Here is a 16424-nt window from a genome sequence, read left to right as displayed (position 1 = left end):
TGGCGCCCACGCGTATCCGCGCCGGTACCTGTACCTGTGCCTGGCCCCTGGAACTGCCTGTAACAGCTGCGCCTGATGTACCTGGAACCCTGGCCTGGAGCAGCTAAGGATGCGGGAAGAGCACGGGCCCCGGCACTGGAGGTTATTGTCCGATTTGCAGCAGAATTGGGGTGATGATCCGGAGAAGCTACCCGGGAGAGGGAGGCTTGATGTCGAGGGCGATTGGGCTTGATTGCAATCTGGGCATCTAACTGAGCGGCTGTATAGGTAGTTTTATATTCTTATAGAGAAGAGCATCGTAAAAGAAACTGTTGGGGTTTGCAGTGGCGTCATGTGTGAGAACCGGGGCTGCAGTAGGCGTTTAGCTGATAGCCGGTATAAGCCAGTAAGCAGCCCATCACATGCATGGAAAAACTCGATGCAGTCAACGTGCGTCAAGTAAACAGAGTCTATTCCGTTTCCACACCCAATATCTTATTAGACAACCATGGCTTCTATATCATCTACACAGATGTCCAAAGTTTCTTCCACAGCGGCACCTTCTGTGTCTGCTCCACGTATGTGTCTCCCGCAAAATCGCTCGTGTCGAGATCGCTCCTCCGTCCGCTGTCCAGGTCAATGTCCCAGCTCCTCTTGAACGGGTCACTGCCTCTCCAATACAGCTTGCACAGCACGTAGATGACACCGAACAGCGGCAGCAGAATGTACGCATCGACAAACTTGCCCGCGGTAAACGGCGACAGCGTTGTCCATCCCTGCACCAGCGCGAGGAAGACGTTGGCAAAGACGCCAAAGTACGGGCTGTAGGGATACAGCACGCTCTTGAAGGGCAGATCGCTCACCCGGCGCTGCTGCGTCGTCCACGCGCGGCGGAAGCGGATGTGGATGAAGCTGATGCTGCCCCAGACCAGGAACGTGCTGACGCCGGCGAGGTTGATGATGTAGCTGTACGCCTTGGACGCTCCCGTCGAGACGTTCATCATGGAGATGGCGCCCACGGCGTTGGTGAGGACAATGGCCCAGACGGGGACGCCGCGCTTGTTGACCCAGCCGAGGATCTTGGGCGCCTTTCCGGACTGTGCCATGTACAGGACGGTGCGGGAGCCGATGTAGATGGAGGAGTTGACGGCAGACAGACAGGTGATGAGGATGAAGGCATTGATGAGGTGGATGCCTGGAAGAATTTCCGTTAGCACATTCACAAACAGACACGGGGCTTCAACACGAACCTCCATTCCAGCCTGCGTTCTGGATGGCAATTGTCATGGGACTCTGCAGCGCCTTGGCACCTCCGTTGATTAACTCATCAGAATCAGCTGGGCAAGTGAGGCCAAAGAAAAAGGCCGACCCCATGTACACAAAGATGATGCGGAAGAAGACTTGACGGATAGCCCGCGGCACGGCAATGCCTGGATTCCGTGTCTCCGTGGCAGCCACGGCAACAGACTCGACGCCGGCATAAAAGGTTGAGCAAAAGACAAAGACAGTGGCAACTCCTCGGAAGCCGTGGCCGTTGAAAGCTCCCGGATGATGCCAGTATCGAAATCCGATGGCCCCGTCCTGGCCAACGAGCCCGCCAGATGCATACACAATTGAGAAGACAAAGTACGCCGTGAGGCCGAGGATCTTGATGAGCGCCAGGATATACTCGGCCTCGCCAAACGCCGTGATGCCTCCGATGATCTGAAACGCCAGGAAGAGGGTCCAGAGAATGAGGAACCATCCCCAGAGCGGGACCCCGGGCGCCCAGAAGTTGAGGATGCTGCAGATGACGTTGTACTCGCTGGCCAGGACGGTGGCCCAGATGATGAAGTAGTTCCAGCCCACGGCCACGGAAAAGGACTTGTCGACCATGCGCTCCGCCAGCGAGACGAATGCGCCTCCGCCGGGATACAGGGTCGTGATTTCACCCAGGGACTGCATGACTGAATAAGCAATGATGCCTGGGGACAACGTTAGCGATGGAAGCGGGATCTCTAAGAAGCATCACATACCAATGACACCAAAACCAATGATGAGCGACGCCGGCCCGCCGCTGTTCAGAGCACCCCCCGAGCCAACCAGCAGGCCGGGCCCGATGATGCCCGCGAGCGCCATCATGGACAGGTGCCGGTTCTTGAGGCCGCGCTTGACACCCGAGTCCGGGTCGATGATGTCGTGGTCGCCGGCGTCGAGGCTGCGCGCGCCGTACTGCGGCTGGTATGCCGGGGCGTCCTCGGCGGAGACGTCGTCCAGGCGAGGCTCGTCGTCGAGCTTGCCGGATTTGTTGTGGCGGAACATGGCGACGGTCTCAGTTTGCTTGACTTTTGCTCTCGAGTCGAGTATGATTGAGATGACGAAGGACGGAGGCGAAGAGGTGTGGGATGAGTTGATATCAAGACAGGGCGGCTCTCATATCGTAGTAAAGCAGATCCCCAACGCGACTCCGGACAGATTTTATTCAAGAAATAGAGAATGAAAAGAGTCAAAAGGCGGAAGAAGCAACCAGCCACCGAAATGATGCAAGAATCAAGAATCCATGTAAGACGGGGCCAGGTCTGAAGAGGCTTGGGTTCAAGATGGAAAAAGAGAGTTGAGGCAACGCCCACTAACGCAGCCTGGGCACAGCGCGAACCGTGATCTCTGGTGATGGTGTTTCTTGTCCCTGATTTTTCGTCTGACTCGTCGAATAAACTGCTTATTAGTGACTGGTTTCCCGTCTGTTGGAGAGACTGCAGTAGGTACTCGTATGGGTACGTGTATTCGGGACCCTTGCAAAGTCTGCGATCACGTCACTTCACGTTTTTCGGGCCTCCACATGGTTTTGGTGGGATGGCAAAGATGGGACGGGATGGTCAAGACGGATTTGTCTGTGCTACCATATCTATGAATTTCTTCATACAATGTGATCCAATTTATTGAAATCATACAGCTGGGTCAATTGTACTAATTACCTTGTTTCTATTTGTTTATTCTTCTTTTTCATCATCTAAGAGAGTCCTTCTGATGAGCTGCATCGCAGCTCAAGCAAACCCATATCATCAAATCCCGGCTCCTTGATCTTTTGAGCTAAAAATGGCGCCGATCACGACATCGCCATGGGGGTCCAGAGTGGAGAGCCGTCTTGTTCATGTAGGCGTCGAAATGGGTCAGAAAAATGGCCCGGTGACATTTCATTGATGACTTGTAACTCCCAGGAAGAAGAAACAAGAGGTCCAGGTGTTGGTTCAGCTGTGTTGTGCTGTAGTATGCATATGAGCTGAGATGGCCTATATGGGAAGTGATGCAACAAAGGGTCTCTTGTCGGGACAATGAAGGACAAAGGTGACAGAATTGGGTCAGATTTATCACTCCCAAGATCTTGAGCGTCAAGTGAAATGGAAGTCGTCAACATTTATCGTCTCTGGACTCCGTCAAGGCAATTCGCAGTCTGATATACCGACGAGAGCTTTGTTTATACTATACTTCCAAATAGACACAACCAGTTGTAAAGCCCAGAAACAAGACATCTCACTCAACCCCAACATCCAATGCAATCTCAAACCCTCATCCCATCAAGAACATCTCGAAACACCCCAAAGTTCCCATCCCCCCTTGGATCCAACACCGCAAACCAAACCTCCTCCCACCACCCTCCCCCAAACTCCTTCTCCCGCAGCACCTCCAGCCAGCACTCCGCAACATCATCCCTCGGATTGCCAAACGCGCCGCATCCAAGCGCCCCCAGAACGAGCAGCCCGTGGCCCTTGGATGCGGCGATGCGTAGACAGAACCGCATCTTCATCTTCATCGTGTCCCTGTCGTGAGGATTCTTGTAGATGGCCCTCTTCGCGGTGATGCTCTGCACGCCGTTGTTGACAGCGAGCCCTTCGGTGACGCGTTTGAGGCGTGTAGGAGCAGCGATGCTGATGACGCTCACGACGGGCAGGTTCGAAGCTTCGGTGTCTGGATGGAGCAGGTTATGTCCAGACTTGACGTCGTCGCGAATGACAACCACGTCAGGCGTGTAGATGCCCTGCGTCCCCGTCCAAGGATAGAGATCCTCATGGAGAGACAGGGACAGCGAGCTCCGGTAACAAATCTCCTCTTCTTGAGCCATGGCGCCCTGGAGCCACGGCCCGCCCGGGATCCTGGCATTGGCGTTGCTCAGGACGACAACGCGGCCTGATTCCTGACCGCGGGTGCTTGCGAGTTGGATGGCTGCATTGAGAGAATCTTCTTGGACGACGCGGATGATCAAGGTGCCCGGATGCGTTCGCTTGGGGCATGAGTTTGGCTGTAGCGGTGGAAGGCTTGTGTAGTCGAGACGTTCGGATGAACTTGGGTCAAGGTCGGGGAGATGCTGCACGATCGAGGGCAGCACGCTTTGCGTTTCTTTTGCAACCTTGACCAAGGCTTTTCGTGCAGCCATTTTGACGTTGTAATCAAGCTTCTTCTGGGATGGTGATGTCCTGAATAGAAAAGTGTAGTCAGTAGTGGCCGCATGCACCTTTATGAGTCGCCTGGAAGGTTTCCAGACTCGACAGAGAAGTGCAATGGACGAAACTGCCTTGTTTCAGATTCCTTTATAAACAAAGAAGTAGGCGGGCTCGATTGTCTGTCCTGTTCATCAATGCATGCACGGCCAGGGGATCCGAATCATCATCACAATGCTTCTTTGTCTGGGTATCCTTTGATGTTACAAAATAGTGTACATGACTGGTATACAGATGGCTTCATCCTGCCGCACTTTCAGACTGGCGTCTTGATGGCCCCATCGGGAGTCGAGTCTTCGGCCTCGAATTTCCTTGGAATCAGACCCTCGGCCATGTCAATGGCACCTTGCATATCGTTCTTGTTGAACAAGAACAAGCCCTGGATCGCAGCAGCGCTCGTGTGCCGATGAGAGGGCTGTCCATCCTTGTACTGTCCAAACAAGCCGAGCTCTTCCAGGCGCTCCAAGAATCGTGCCCGACCAGAATGATCCTCATCCACATCGCCATAGAAACGATCCCACATCTGCGCAGCCTGGTATCGCGTGGCCTCGCCAATCTTGAGCATCATGTCCACCCGGCCGGGTCTGATCAGCGCGGGATCCAGGCGCTCAATGTGATTGGTCGTGAGAAAGGCGATGCGCTCTTCTCCAGCTGCGACACCGTCGAGTGCGTTGAGAAGACCGGAAAAGGTGACGCTTGCGCCGCTGTATCCATCCGAGTCTCGCTGCCGACGGTTGACAAAGGCCGCATCTGCATCTTCCAAAAGAAGCAGGCTCCTCTTGGGCAGTTTCGTGAGGAGATATGCCAGCTTGTCGTCCGTCATGCCCATCTCGCTGAGGTTGATCATGGCCACACCAAAGTCGAGCTCTCCTGCCAGCGCTTGGATGAAAGAGCTTTTGCCACTCCCCGGAGGCCCATACAGGAGGTACCCTCTCCGGTAGGGAATGCCTCGATCCACATACCACTGCTGTCTTGACAGGAAGTCTTTGACGTCTGCGACAATGCTCTCTTTGACCCCCTCGTCCAGGATGACCGAGCCGAGCGGCCGCTTCTTGCGAGGGTCTCCCAGAGGACTCCATTCGAGCCCGCGGGCAGAGTACACCACCGTCTTGCCTTCGTTCGCCTTTGCGGCCAGTTGGTGCGCCTCTCTGAAGAGGTCCTCAAAGACGTGGCGATGCGCCCACAGCGTAGTCAGCTGGACAATTTCATGCGGCTCTCCGGTGTTCATGTTGGCCGTGTTGTGCTTCTCCCTGTTGACCGAGATGAAGGCCCTCCCGAACTTGACAATGTGGCGTCCATATCCCGGCTGGAGAAAGAAGTGAGCATTGACTGGCCCGCCGGCTCCCGGTCCCTTTGACCCCGTCGCCGTCGCCACGGACAGGTTGTGGATGCGCGTCAGCCGCGAGGCGATGAAGCCCGGCGTCTCACGAGGCTGCGAGAGCCATGCGAGGATCCAGGGATACGCCGGATCCTGCTTGCTGATCTCGACGTTGACGAGCAGCCGGCGGCGAGCGGCGCCCAGGACGGCAATGGATCCCTTGCGCGCAAACGCTGCGGCGGCGCCTAGAGAGGCGAGGCCGATGCCTCCCGCGAACAGCGGATTGTCGAACAGCGCATTGAAGTTGAGCACCGACGCAGGCGATGCTGAAGCAGCTGAAGCAGACGCAGACATGCCGAAACCTGACAGACGTGCAACCTTTGCTGAGTCGAGATGGAGGAAAAGTCGTTGTTGAGCACCGTGCTGACTAAGCAATACTGTATCAATTGACTCAAACACTGGTGAGGGCAGCACATGAGAAGACGTTGAAGACGAAGATGGAAAATGAAGCTGATAAATTCTGACTTATATACAAGGATGTAAGTTGATAAAGAAAGAACGCTTAATATCGATGATTCATCGGAGGCAATTGACTGTATATAAGGTAGTCACCTGCGATAAGAGATTTGGTGATAGATCATGTGAAAATAGCCATCATCTCACTGAAGAAACCTCATGAAATCAGATAGCTACAGTAGTAAGTGGCTATTAGAAGATCTTAGACTTTCATCATAGTTACACACGTCTGGATATACTGACTCTTCAGAAAGGAAGAACAGATTCTCGGAACAAGCACCAATGGCCTGAGACTCGGGAGCAGCGAGTCATCAGGTTGAGTACCTATGGAAAGCCGAACAGAAATTAAGAGAGAGGAGGTAAAGTGCAACGGTTTAAAGAGGAAGTTTACTAGCTCAGAAACTCAAGGCAAATAATCTAGCAAAATCTCGAGTCACACTTCATCAAGACTCATGAGTATCCAGGTATACACTATGCACGGAGGGCATTTGACACTTGAGATAGTGTCTGATATCATATTTGTACCTGCGCCTGATAGATTGTTTCTTGTCTTCTTTATTGGCTACAAAGCCTACAGAATAAGTGAATCCGTGAAGTTGATGCATCAGTTGCACCGTTGAAAGTACTTCCTGCACTAAGGGGGGAGACGAAGGCTTGGGGGAGTGCAGTGAAGACACTCATTACTGAAGGCTTTCACGCCTGTACTTCGGTTCCGTAAGTGAAAAAAATTCATCCAGATTCAGTCTGGTCTCACGACAGTTCAAAGTCTTGATAATAGCCAAACTACGTACTCGCCCCTTGCACAAGCCACACAACAAGGTTCGGCGATAAGGAAACCAATGCATATGTGCACACAACAACCTGCACACACCCGACGCAGCAACTCAAAGTCAAAGACAGTATTGTGGTTAATGATAGCCAGTCTATAAACAATATTTGCATCCGAATAAGCCGCTGATCCGCTGATTCGCTGACAGCTGCCCATGGGCCTCATGAGACAGACCACAAGTTCACCAGGGGGTATAGGCCAAGGTTGTAGCCTATATGAGTTGGTCTCCCAAGACTTACTCTATTTAAGCAAGGCGTATAAGCTTATTCGTGTTATGGACAACTCTATTTCGTCCACGATCCCAAGTGTGTAGCCTGCAGCCTCAAACCAAGTTGCGTGGCGCTGAGCTCGACTCTTCTCAGTCCCAACATTATGTCTTGTGCCGCTTTATAAAACGTCTTCCCCCCAATTGCTTCATCTCCTCTTCTATCTCACTTGCTTCACACCATATTCTCTTCTATCTGTTCTCTATCGTATAGCCTTTCACTTACTTCTCAATCTCTTCGTTCTTCCAAGTACCAATCCCAATACCGTCCAAAATGCCTTCCCGCCGTGCTGAAAAGCCAAAAGACCACTACCCCCGAACCATTACACTCAGTGGTGGTCATGTATCGGAGTGGCAGGCTCGCATGAGGCTCTTCGAATCCTTCCAGCGCCTCTACCAAGCCCACAGCGTGACCTCCCCGGGGGTCATCGTAACACTCAACGCAACAATGTTTGCAGTCATGATGATTGCTCCTCTCTCGCAGATGCGGCGGATGCTGGAAGAAATTCGTCACTACAGGCCCGACCAGCATGGGTCAGAGAATCCCGTGAAGCTGCTGCTCTACGCCATGTATACCGCGCCAGAGGCGGTTCGATCCTGTATGTCTCTTAACACACACTCTCTCATCTCTTATATCCCGAGTTATTGCTAATAGTATCTTCTCACAGGCATCCCAAACCGCAGACGTGCCATATCCACGTCAAGCAGCTGCAATCAATCATTGCAAGCACCAGTCTCACCCTCTGCCCCCTTTCAGCGCAGCGTCCACCCTGCCCCGGAGAAAAAGCATACACAAAATGTATGCCTTTTCACCGTCTCTCGCAATGCAGAGAAAGCAGACATCTTTCCGCTCTGCACCACCATCGGCGACGCATTCCAGCCCCTCGACGCCCTGCTCACATGCTTCTGGGGCGAGAGAATCAGAGACCGCTGGGCCTCTCAGGTCACCGACCCGCGCGTCATAGAGTCTCCCCGGAACTTCCTCTCAATGAGTCGCGAGTTGCATTTCATGTGGGACAAGGCGGCTTTCGCTCTGAAGCCGCTCAGTGAGTCTGAGACTGAAATTACTGTGCAGTGGCATTGGCTTCAGAAGAGCGAGCTCAGTCCAAGAATGATGATACCCCCTAACGCCAAGTACGAAAAGTACGTCTGCCGCCACATCTGCGACAGCTGGGGGAGCATGAAGCACGTGTTCGGCAACTCCCCTCAGACGGGCCAGGTTTTTACTATTCGCGTCGAAGACCCCGAACAATTGCCCAGCTTTGAGCTGTTGGAGCTTCAGTGGGATCTTTTGCGTGTTGCTGCTATATCGGGGGCTGGCAATTTTGATGCTCAGGACCCCTTTTAAGACGCTGAGGAGTTAGAACTTGTATAGAGCGATGAGAGAGAATGTTATGGTTCAGCTTGGATAGAACAGAGGAGAGGATTAAGATACCCATGTTCAGAAAAGTTTATGGAACTGTATAGGACGTGAAGAACTTGCTGTAGACATGCTCAAGCATAATAGCCTTTAGAGCCTATCGGACTTGGACATGGCAAACCTACCTTAGGCAGTGCGTAACCCGCACCGCTACTTACTACAAAGAGAGTCATACAGGAAAACTAGAAGAACATAGCGATAGTAGCAGAATTTAAGAACCTCCTTTTCTCCATTGAACGATTGTCCTATCAGCCTATGGATTTGAAAGGATGCTGCGTGGCTAAGATGGGATACTGGTCGGCCATTCCCTCACCCTATGTCATTCTATGATACTTTGGAGTTGCATAGGGCTTTTCTATATCTGTTCACCTTCGATACACGTGAGGGCCCCTTCAACAAGCATAGACACTATCCTTTGCAAGTGTGCCGTATCTGCATCGTCAGGCACTGCACCTGAAATTCATGTGCCTGTAGGGATAATGAATGCGTGAAGCGAGTTCCGATCGACACAGCATTTGGATTCGCACCAGCGTGTGTTCCAGGAGTATCTTCAACGGGCTTGGCTTTCCCATCAGCGGACGACTTGCAAGCGTTGTCCTTAACACATCTCTCTAAACTTCCAAAGAAGCAAAACTCATTAATGATTCTTCGGCTTCCTCGTGGCTCGGCTCTGCCCCCCTTTCTTTCAACATTTTGACGAGATTCGGATACTCATCCATCATAGGGTTTGCCACGTCTAACGGTGTGAGGCCTTCATCATTCTTGGCGTTGATCATATCAATGAGCGGGGCGATACTCAAGAGGTTCTCAAGAATGTCGCAGATTTCGCCTTCATCGCTCCCATACTGAGTCAATCGACACAGAGTATGCAGCGGAGTGTCACCATTCTCACCCCTTTGTAGAGCCGCCTTGGGAGCAGTAGAAGTAGGCGACTTGTCATGCTCGACAAATTGCTTCACAACCTCAAGATCCTCGCGATACAAGGCGTATTGTAGCGCTGTGAAGCCGAGATGGTTGAGAGGCTCGGTATTTGCTCCCTCCTCGAGCAAGATTCGTACCATCTCCCCATCTCTTTTGCGAACTGCAATGTGTAACGGTGTCTGGTTGTTGAACTTGGTGACTGAGTCAATGTCCGTGCCAGCGTTTAACAGTTGTCGAAGGATTTTGGAATCGCCTTGAGAAACGGCAAGATGAATGGATGAATATCCGTCCTCATTAACAGCGTTGACATCAGCCCCCTTTTCAAGCAAGATTCCCACAATGTGTTCCTGGCCCTCCATAACGGCACCAAGTAAAGGTGTATATCCAGCTCGATCATCGGCATTGACGTCGGCGCCGGCTGCGAGTAATGATTCGGCAATATCCCAATTTCCCTGATACACTGCAATGAGCAATGCGGTTTGTCCATACACGTCTCTCTGATCAATATTCGCGTCGAGGCGCAGCAACATCTCGACAGCCTCGAGTGGGCCGTGTTCTGCTACAACGTGAAGAGGAGTGGCGTCGTCCATGGCTTTGGCGTAAAGGTTGTTTCCCTCCACATCAGTATCAAAGGTTATAAGCTTCTTTGCAATTTCCAGCCAATCTTTTCCTCGACTGAGGACCATGTGCAGAAGAGTTCTTCCGTCCTCTGCTGCAATGGCGACATCTGCACCCTTGTCTATCAATAGGGAGGCAACTTCAGCTGTACCATCCATCGTTGCTAGATGGAGCGGCGTGTAGCCTTCGATGTCCTCGGCATTGATATCAGCCCTATTATCTAATAGCATTTCCGCAATATCCTTGAATCTGATTGCCATATGCAAAGCCGTTCTCTCGTCTTTTGTTGCGACTGTCACGTCTGCCCCTGCGTCGATCAACAGACGTGCAATCTTAGCCATGCCATTCTCTGCTGCTAGGAAGAGTGCAGTGCGGCCTTCAGCATCGACTGCATTGATACCAGCGCCACTGTCGATAAGCTTCCGTGTGATATCCTCCTGTCCAACCGCCATGTGAAGGGGAGTTAATCCATCCTTGTCATTGACATTGACGTCGGCACCAGCTCTGATCAATACGTTGACAGCTTCCAAGGACATTCTTTTGACCGCAAGATGTAGGGGTGTACGAGAAGCACCGTCGCACAAGGTTATGTCTGCCGAGAAAGATTTGATGATCCCATCAAGGAGAGATATGTGCTTGTATATCACCGCGAGATGAACACAACTCCACCCAAAACGGTCTCTGCGATTGATGTCGTCTTTCAACAATCGGACCAAGTCGAGGCGCCCTTCAACTGCAGCCCAGTGGATGGGATGCCTCTCGTTACGATCCACGTGGGCAATGCTCTTCCTGGTGTGTTTTTTATGGCCTGACTTTACTTTCTCAACAAGCTTCTTCAGCACAACCTCTCTTCCACTGAGTACAGCGCAGTGAATCGCCGTAATCCCATCATTTCCAGCAACCTCAATTGGAGCATCCCGAGCGAGCAGTAGGTCCACCATTTTTTCGTTGCCATTAAGGCATGCATGGTACAAAGGCGTCCGTCCCATGAAATCGCGGAAATTCAGAGCCTCACTTGTCTCTGAGAAGACGATACGTAGACTGTCCAGTGGAGAATTGGCAGCATAATGAAGGGGGGACCAACCGAACGAATCGGCTTTCTCAAGTTCTTCGACGTTCCAGTATAGAGCTTTCTCCGAGTCGCTCTTCTGCGTCAGTTCCCGGTGTTCAGTGAGGACATTGAAACTCTCCGGGAACATGTTGTCGACATTGGATCCAATGCCTATTAGCAGGCCGAAAGTCGTAGTATAGTCCCGGCGATTTGTAAGCGGGCTTAAGATCTTTGAAAAGACAGCGCTACCTTCCAACTCCTCCATGCATCTGAACTTTTCTTCGAGAAGCTTCAGCTGTGTTATAAGCTCCTCTTCGCTTCTGTCTTCACGCGATTGAAGGTCGGTCTCATGGCGTAGTCTACACAGGAACTCCATGCAAACAGCCACAGCCAATGGACCAGACGACTCCCTTTCCACGTCGAACCGCTGTGACAAGTCGATAAGACAACAGCAAACATCGACTAACTTCTTCCATTGGCGTAATCTCTCGTGCTGTTGTGCCTGCTTAACCGCTTCGTCAATGACGTCTTTGACGTTGGTTAATTTCTGCTCCAAGCTTAGAGGCATAATGAGATCGAAATAGATATCCGACAATGTTCCAAAGCCAATCTTCTCGAGCTTCCTAGCCAAGCTAGAAATGGTGGTACTCTTTAACCTCATTTGCCTCCAGCCATCTCTCATTTTGCCGTAATTCATATGGTGTTCGCTCTGCGCGCTTTCTGGGGTGACCTCAGACATCTTCGCAATTGAACGTATGAATGCAAATAAGAGGTCCCTGGAGTAGAATCTTTGCCATGAATCTTCAGACTCCACGACTAGAAAATGCTCATGATCGTTGGTCTTATTGCCTGGTTTCTCGGTCGTGTTCTCAGTTTCGTCGGGTTCAGATGTAAAACCCACAACGGTCCGCTCAAGTTTTCCACCACGATCCTTCCCCTTAGAGACGGAGTGCTCGGACATCGTACGCGCAGAAAACTCAGGGATGTGTTCTGGCATCCACCAACGGAGATCGCGAATCAGACGAGGCCACAGGACAATCGACCCAAAAACCCGCCACTTAGCACACATATCGATGTCCCGATTCCTTGCTGGTGGAGTCGAGTATAACCACAGTGACAGAATCGCTTCAACTTTCTGGTCTTCTATTTGCCATTTACCATCGCTTTTCTCCAGCTTTATGAAGATAGGCTCTTTTCTTTCCTTATAGACTGCCGTGATAGTCCACAAAAGCTTTGTTTCGGGTAGCTTCTCCAGAAATGTTTGCGCAACGGCTTCAATTGCACGCGACAGAAGGGCAGCCTCTTCGGAGACTAAATTTTTCCATTTTGCAATGTCGCGTAGTCTTTGGCGGGTAACCACCATCTCGTGGGCTGCTGAGATCTTTCTCACCTCTTTGGTTTTCAGAGGAAATTTCTTCAAAGGATGATATAGCTGGCTGCTTCCAGTGCATATCCTCCATTTGGGAGGTTCCACGTCCGTCGAAGCAACGTGCTCAGTCACACCATGGGGCTTACTCTCAGGTACAGCCCAGGGAGCTATAGCAAGATCTCCGAGAGTCAGAGAGAACCAGTCAAGCTCAGTGTTCAACAACAAGTCACGGCCAATTGGCGATTTGCCAAGTCCACGCCGAACTATGACCCTAATCATAGTTACCACAAATGTGATAGCAAGCTGCACGACTGATGCTGTCCAGTTCAGTCCCCTCATCCCAATGAACTGTGAGATAAACCCAATGAGGGCAATGAGAGCGCCGAAGAAAGTAATTCGCTCTAACCTCTGGTCCCAGATAGGTTCTTGCGCCGCATTATTGTCTCGTGTAGTGCTGGTTTTATCGCCGACAATTGGAACGTTGGTCATATTCTTTTTCGACTCTTCTTGTTGACCGGGCCGCTTTGTATTTCGACGAGACCTTGTAATGTACCTTCGTTTGCTGGTTGGGTAGATTGCATAGGGCTTGAACACCTGATCATTGACCGTGTGGTCCTTCTGTAACCAGACGACGAACATCTGGTGATTTGGTGCCTCGTAGCAAGTTTCTGTAGTGCTTCTTTCAACAACCCAAGCACATATGAATAACCCAAGCATCAGAAGAACAGTTCCTCCAGCAGCACATGGAAAAGCATAGTCGACGATTCGTTTGCCATCTTTCAGGAAGAATTGGCCCTTGATTGGTGGGTTGTAGGTGATGAATCCGAAGTAAACCAGAGCGCCGAGCTGTAAAATTACGCCAAAGGCAGCCGCAAGGTAAATTTCGCCGCGCTGGACTCTATCGTGACAGTTGAGTAGAAGATTTGGCGCACTATCATCAAAACGATCCACGACGACGCACATTTCCTTCTTTTGTGCGTCCTTGTCTTGTTCCGTTACTCCGCCAAGGTCCCCCGTCAAAGCGTCCGTCACATCAGGCAGCCTCCCCAGGATAGGACGTATTTGACTTGTCCCAAAGGATGGGTTTTGGCTCCCAGGCATATTCTTCATCGGAGTGCTGATACTTGACTGATCTTGGGCTTCTATATCCGAGCTCCCAATGAACTTCATGAGTTCTTTTCTTCTCTTCCAGGCGTGTAAGACTGAGGTATAATTGCTGGCGTGTTGCTGGTAGACATTTATTATTCTTCTACAAAGGAACTCCAGGGGTTTTTTGAAGGATCTCCAAGCATATCTTGGTCCACACGTTTCTTGAATATAAGTGAGTAGGTGACTTGAATGTGATTAAGCCATTACTTACCTATCTTACGAAGCAAATTATGATCTTTCTCTTTCTCAGCTTCCTGCAATGTTACGCATCGAATGCGTCTTTGTGATTCGGACAGGGATTTTAGATTAGAACCTTTGGGGAGCAAGCAGATAAACTGGTATATATCGGCCGATCCCGGGCACCTAACCACACTGTGGCCGTTCCAAAGTTCGCATGTTTCGTCCGATGTGGATGACATGACCTCGATTTCAGCCGCCGATAGATTCTCTCTTGCTCGTCCGATGAATGACTTCAGCCATGCTGGCCCAGCCACTCTGATGGCGCTTACAACAGTGGTGATGGCGCCAATCGGGGCTACGGCCAGGAGTATGCAGTCGGCTATACCCATTGCCTGACTCATGAACTGCATGACGACCCTTTCACCAAAGAGTGCGATGATGCTGGACACGATATGTGTTAGTCTAGAAGACCGGAGGACAAAGGGGTCGTTATCTCCGATGGTATCTACTCACGGCCCGAGGTCCGAGGCGAGATTGTTTGCGAAGTCATCGCCCCCATCGGCAGAGGCACGACCGGCCAGCCATAGCATCAGGAACACCCAGAGTATCGAAAATCGTGCCATGTTGCCGCTGAACTACACTAAACGAGAAACAAAAGAGAATATTCGAGGAGTATTTGCTGAAGAGACTTGATGTCTCGCGCTGCAAAAGGTATCCGGAAGACGTGGATAGCCGTCAGGCATCTGAGGGGAAACAGTGGCCTGCAGGCGTCACGGGCTACATTGCCCAGTATATAGACGCGCCGCCACGGAAGACGAAGATCGTGACTCTGCTTCTGATTCGAGCAGAATCAGCCGCAGGACCCAGCCTCAGAGCCTGATGCAGCGTGCAGACGCCTCCGGAATCCATCCATTACCGATGCAGGGCCGCCCACCCATTCGTACTGCGAGGAGTTTCTGCCGGGGTCGTCAGTCACCCCTGGCTTGTACGCGGCGCGATATGCTCAGCTTCCTCGGGTTGCGGCATGTTGACTGTGGAAAGGGGGTAGTAGGAAGATGACTGTGAAGGCGATTGAGAAGATGAAGATGAAGAACGAGAAGAGTGAAGACGAAGAAGTCGGTGTCTGTGTGTGTAAACATAGAAGGAGTGCCCAGAAGCTGTACCTGTCGATGAAATCTACTACATAGTATGAGGCATGCGATCTTTGCTCGGGTCGGCCCACCCAGAATAAGCAGGGATGTTTCTACTCACTGCGTCTACTAGTAGCTGGACGCCTTGATATTGGAATGATAAGTCATCATTTCGGATGCGAAATCATATTTGATAATTGGTGATTCTTGTTGGCCTTCTGGTATCTGGAGCGTGTCTGTGGGCCAAGTGTAGGCCATTGATTCGACTCTTGCTCTTCAGCCGCATCGACGCGGTGGCATATCTCGAGCATACATGCCGCCTTACATATGCTGGCTTGATGCCACCTCAGTTATTGGGCACGAATCCGCCACCACCTGGACTCAAGTTTGGGTCCCAAAGACGAGATGCACGTAGAAAAGGCTGACAAATGTATGGACTGTACATGCGGCGACTTTGACGAGGCTTCAGGCGACATGAGGCTCTTGGCCAACGAGCTTCAGCTGTACAGGGGCAGCTGCAAGGCGTGTCTTTCGTGGGGGGCACCATGAGTCCCATTGGGTTACTCTTCCCGGCTTTTCTGATGTGCATGGCAGCCAAGTGAGAGCGTCTAAGCCTCTTTCGAGCTCGCCATTGTCTCCGAACCCCTTGATCACAATGCCTCGCTAGGCTCGTCCCGTATGTAAGTGTGGCCGCGCCCCAGGTGGATATCGTGTGCGATGAGACCGGCATCGGATAAGGTACACCATGTCTGCTTTGGTGGGTGTCCTCGGCCAGGCATCTTCTGTACGACAATAGCCAGCATATTACTGGTCAATTCTTGCTGGATATTACTGTTCAACTGACTCATATAACGAGACGCCATCTCAGCACTATTACTAGTAGTCTTCTTGTGTTATCAGATCACGCTCAACCTTTCAGGGTTTGCAGGGTAGCTGCTGCTTACTGTATGTCCCGATATTCGAAGCAAGTCGTGATGAATGGGAGAGGAAATGTCACATCATGTCTCGGGCGTGTCTGAGCGTGACAGATCCGTGGAGCCCTGCAGCAGAGCGGCATGATGCAATGGCGGGTCACTGCTGGTAAGCGGGACAGCCCTGTGTGACCCCTCCGCAGGGTCCGTGGCTAACAGACGGTACAAACGCTGCGTAACCTCCCTGTCCGCTGACGCTGGCTGTGCTTTCCATCCCCTTGCTCGTGTGCTCC

General features: G+C 51.6%; 6 protein-coding genes across 6 annotated transcripts; 1 reads left to right on the top strand and 5 right to left on the bottom strand.

Annotated features, from left to right (window-relative positions):
- Positions 1 to 503: 503 nt before the first annotated feature.
- Positions 504 to 2280, bottom strand: BBK36DRAFT_1141552 (hypothetical protein; the record flags this gene model as incomplete). The annotated part of the gene is made up of 3 exons (XM_024893458.1): positions 504 to 1174; positions 1230 to 1943; positions 1995 to 2280. The coding sequence occupies 3 exons, from the start codon at positions 2278 to 2280 to the stop codon at positions 504 to 506; spliced, it is 1671 nt and encodes a 556-aa protein (XP_024748917.1).
- Positions 2281 to 3517: 1237 nt separating this feature from the next.
- Positions 3518 to 4390, bottom strand: BBK36DRAFT_163480 (hypothetical protein; the record flags this gene model as incomplete). Its single annotated transcript, XM_024897741.1, has 1 exon — positions 3518 to 4390. The coding sequence occupies one exon, from the start codon at positions 4388 to 4390 to the stop codon at positions 3518 to 3520; it is 873 nt and encodes a 290-aa protein (XP_024748916.1).
- A 320-nt stretch (positions 4391 to 4710) lies between these two features.
- BBK36DRAFT_1169306 (hypothetical protein) lies at positions 4711 to 6126 on the bottom strand (the record flags this gene model as incomplete). Its single annotated transcript, XM_024895296.1, has 2 exons — positions 4711 to 5356; positions 5417 to 6126. 2 exons carry the CDS (start codon positions 6124 to 6126, stop codon positions 4711 to 4713), a joined length of 1356 nt encoding a protein of 451 aa, XP_024748915.1.
- A 1530-nt stretch (positions 6127 to 7656) lies between these two features.
- On the top strand, positions 7657 to 8730 carry BBK36DRAFT_1141549 (hypothetical protein; the record flags this gene model as incomplete). The annotated part of the gene is made up of 2 exons (XM_024893457.1): positions 7657 to 7971; positions 8140 to 8730. The coding sequence occupies 2 exons, from the start codon at positions 7657 to 7659 to the stop codon at positions 8728 to 8730; spliced, it is 906 nt and encodes a 301-aa protein (XP_024748914.1).
- A 2614-nt stretch (positions 8731 to 11344) lies between these two features.
- BBK36DRAFT_1141547 (hypothetical protein) lies at positions 11345 to 12131 on the bottom strand (the record flags this gene model as incomplete). Its single annotated transcript, XM_024893456.1, has 3 exons — positions 11345 to 11382; positions 11426 to 11751; positions 11860 to 12131. 3 exons carry the CDS (start codon positions 12129 to 12131, stop codon positions 11345 to 11347), a joined length of 636 nt encoding a protein of 211 aa, XP_024748913.1.
- Positions 12132 to 12935: 804 nt separating this feature from the next.
- On the bottom strand, positions 12936 to 14506 carry BBK36DRAFT_1202176 (hypothetical protein; the record flags this gene model as incomplete). Its single annotated transcript, XM_024897204.1, has 3 exons — positions 14205 to 14506; positions 13965 to 14007; positions 12936 to 13730 (listed from the first exon to the last, which is right to left on the bottom strand). Coding segments are annotated over exons 1-3 (1134 nt in total), but the record flags the coding sequence as incomplete, so codon positions are not given.
- Between the last annotated feature and the right edge of the window lie 1918 nt (positions 14507 to 16424).

The sequence above is a fragment of the Trichoderma citrinoviride genome, assembly GCF_003025115.1.
Source record: "Trichoderma citrinoviride strain TUCIM 6016 unplaced genomic scaffold BBK36scaffold_8, whole genome shotgun sequence".
Classification (NCBI taxonomy): domain Eukaryota; kingdom Fungi; phylum Ascomycota; class Sordariomycetes; order Hypocreales; family Hypocreaceae; genus Trichoderma; species Trichoderma citrinoviride.
The sequence above is the reverse complement of the archived record's forward strand: the minus strand, read 5'-3'. Positions and strand labels throughout refer to the sequence as shown.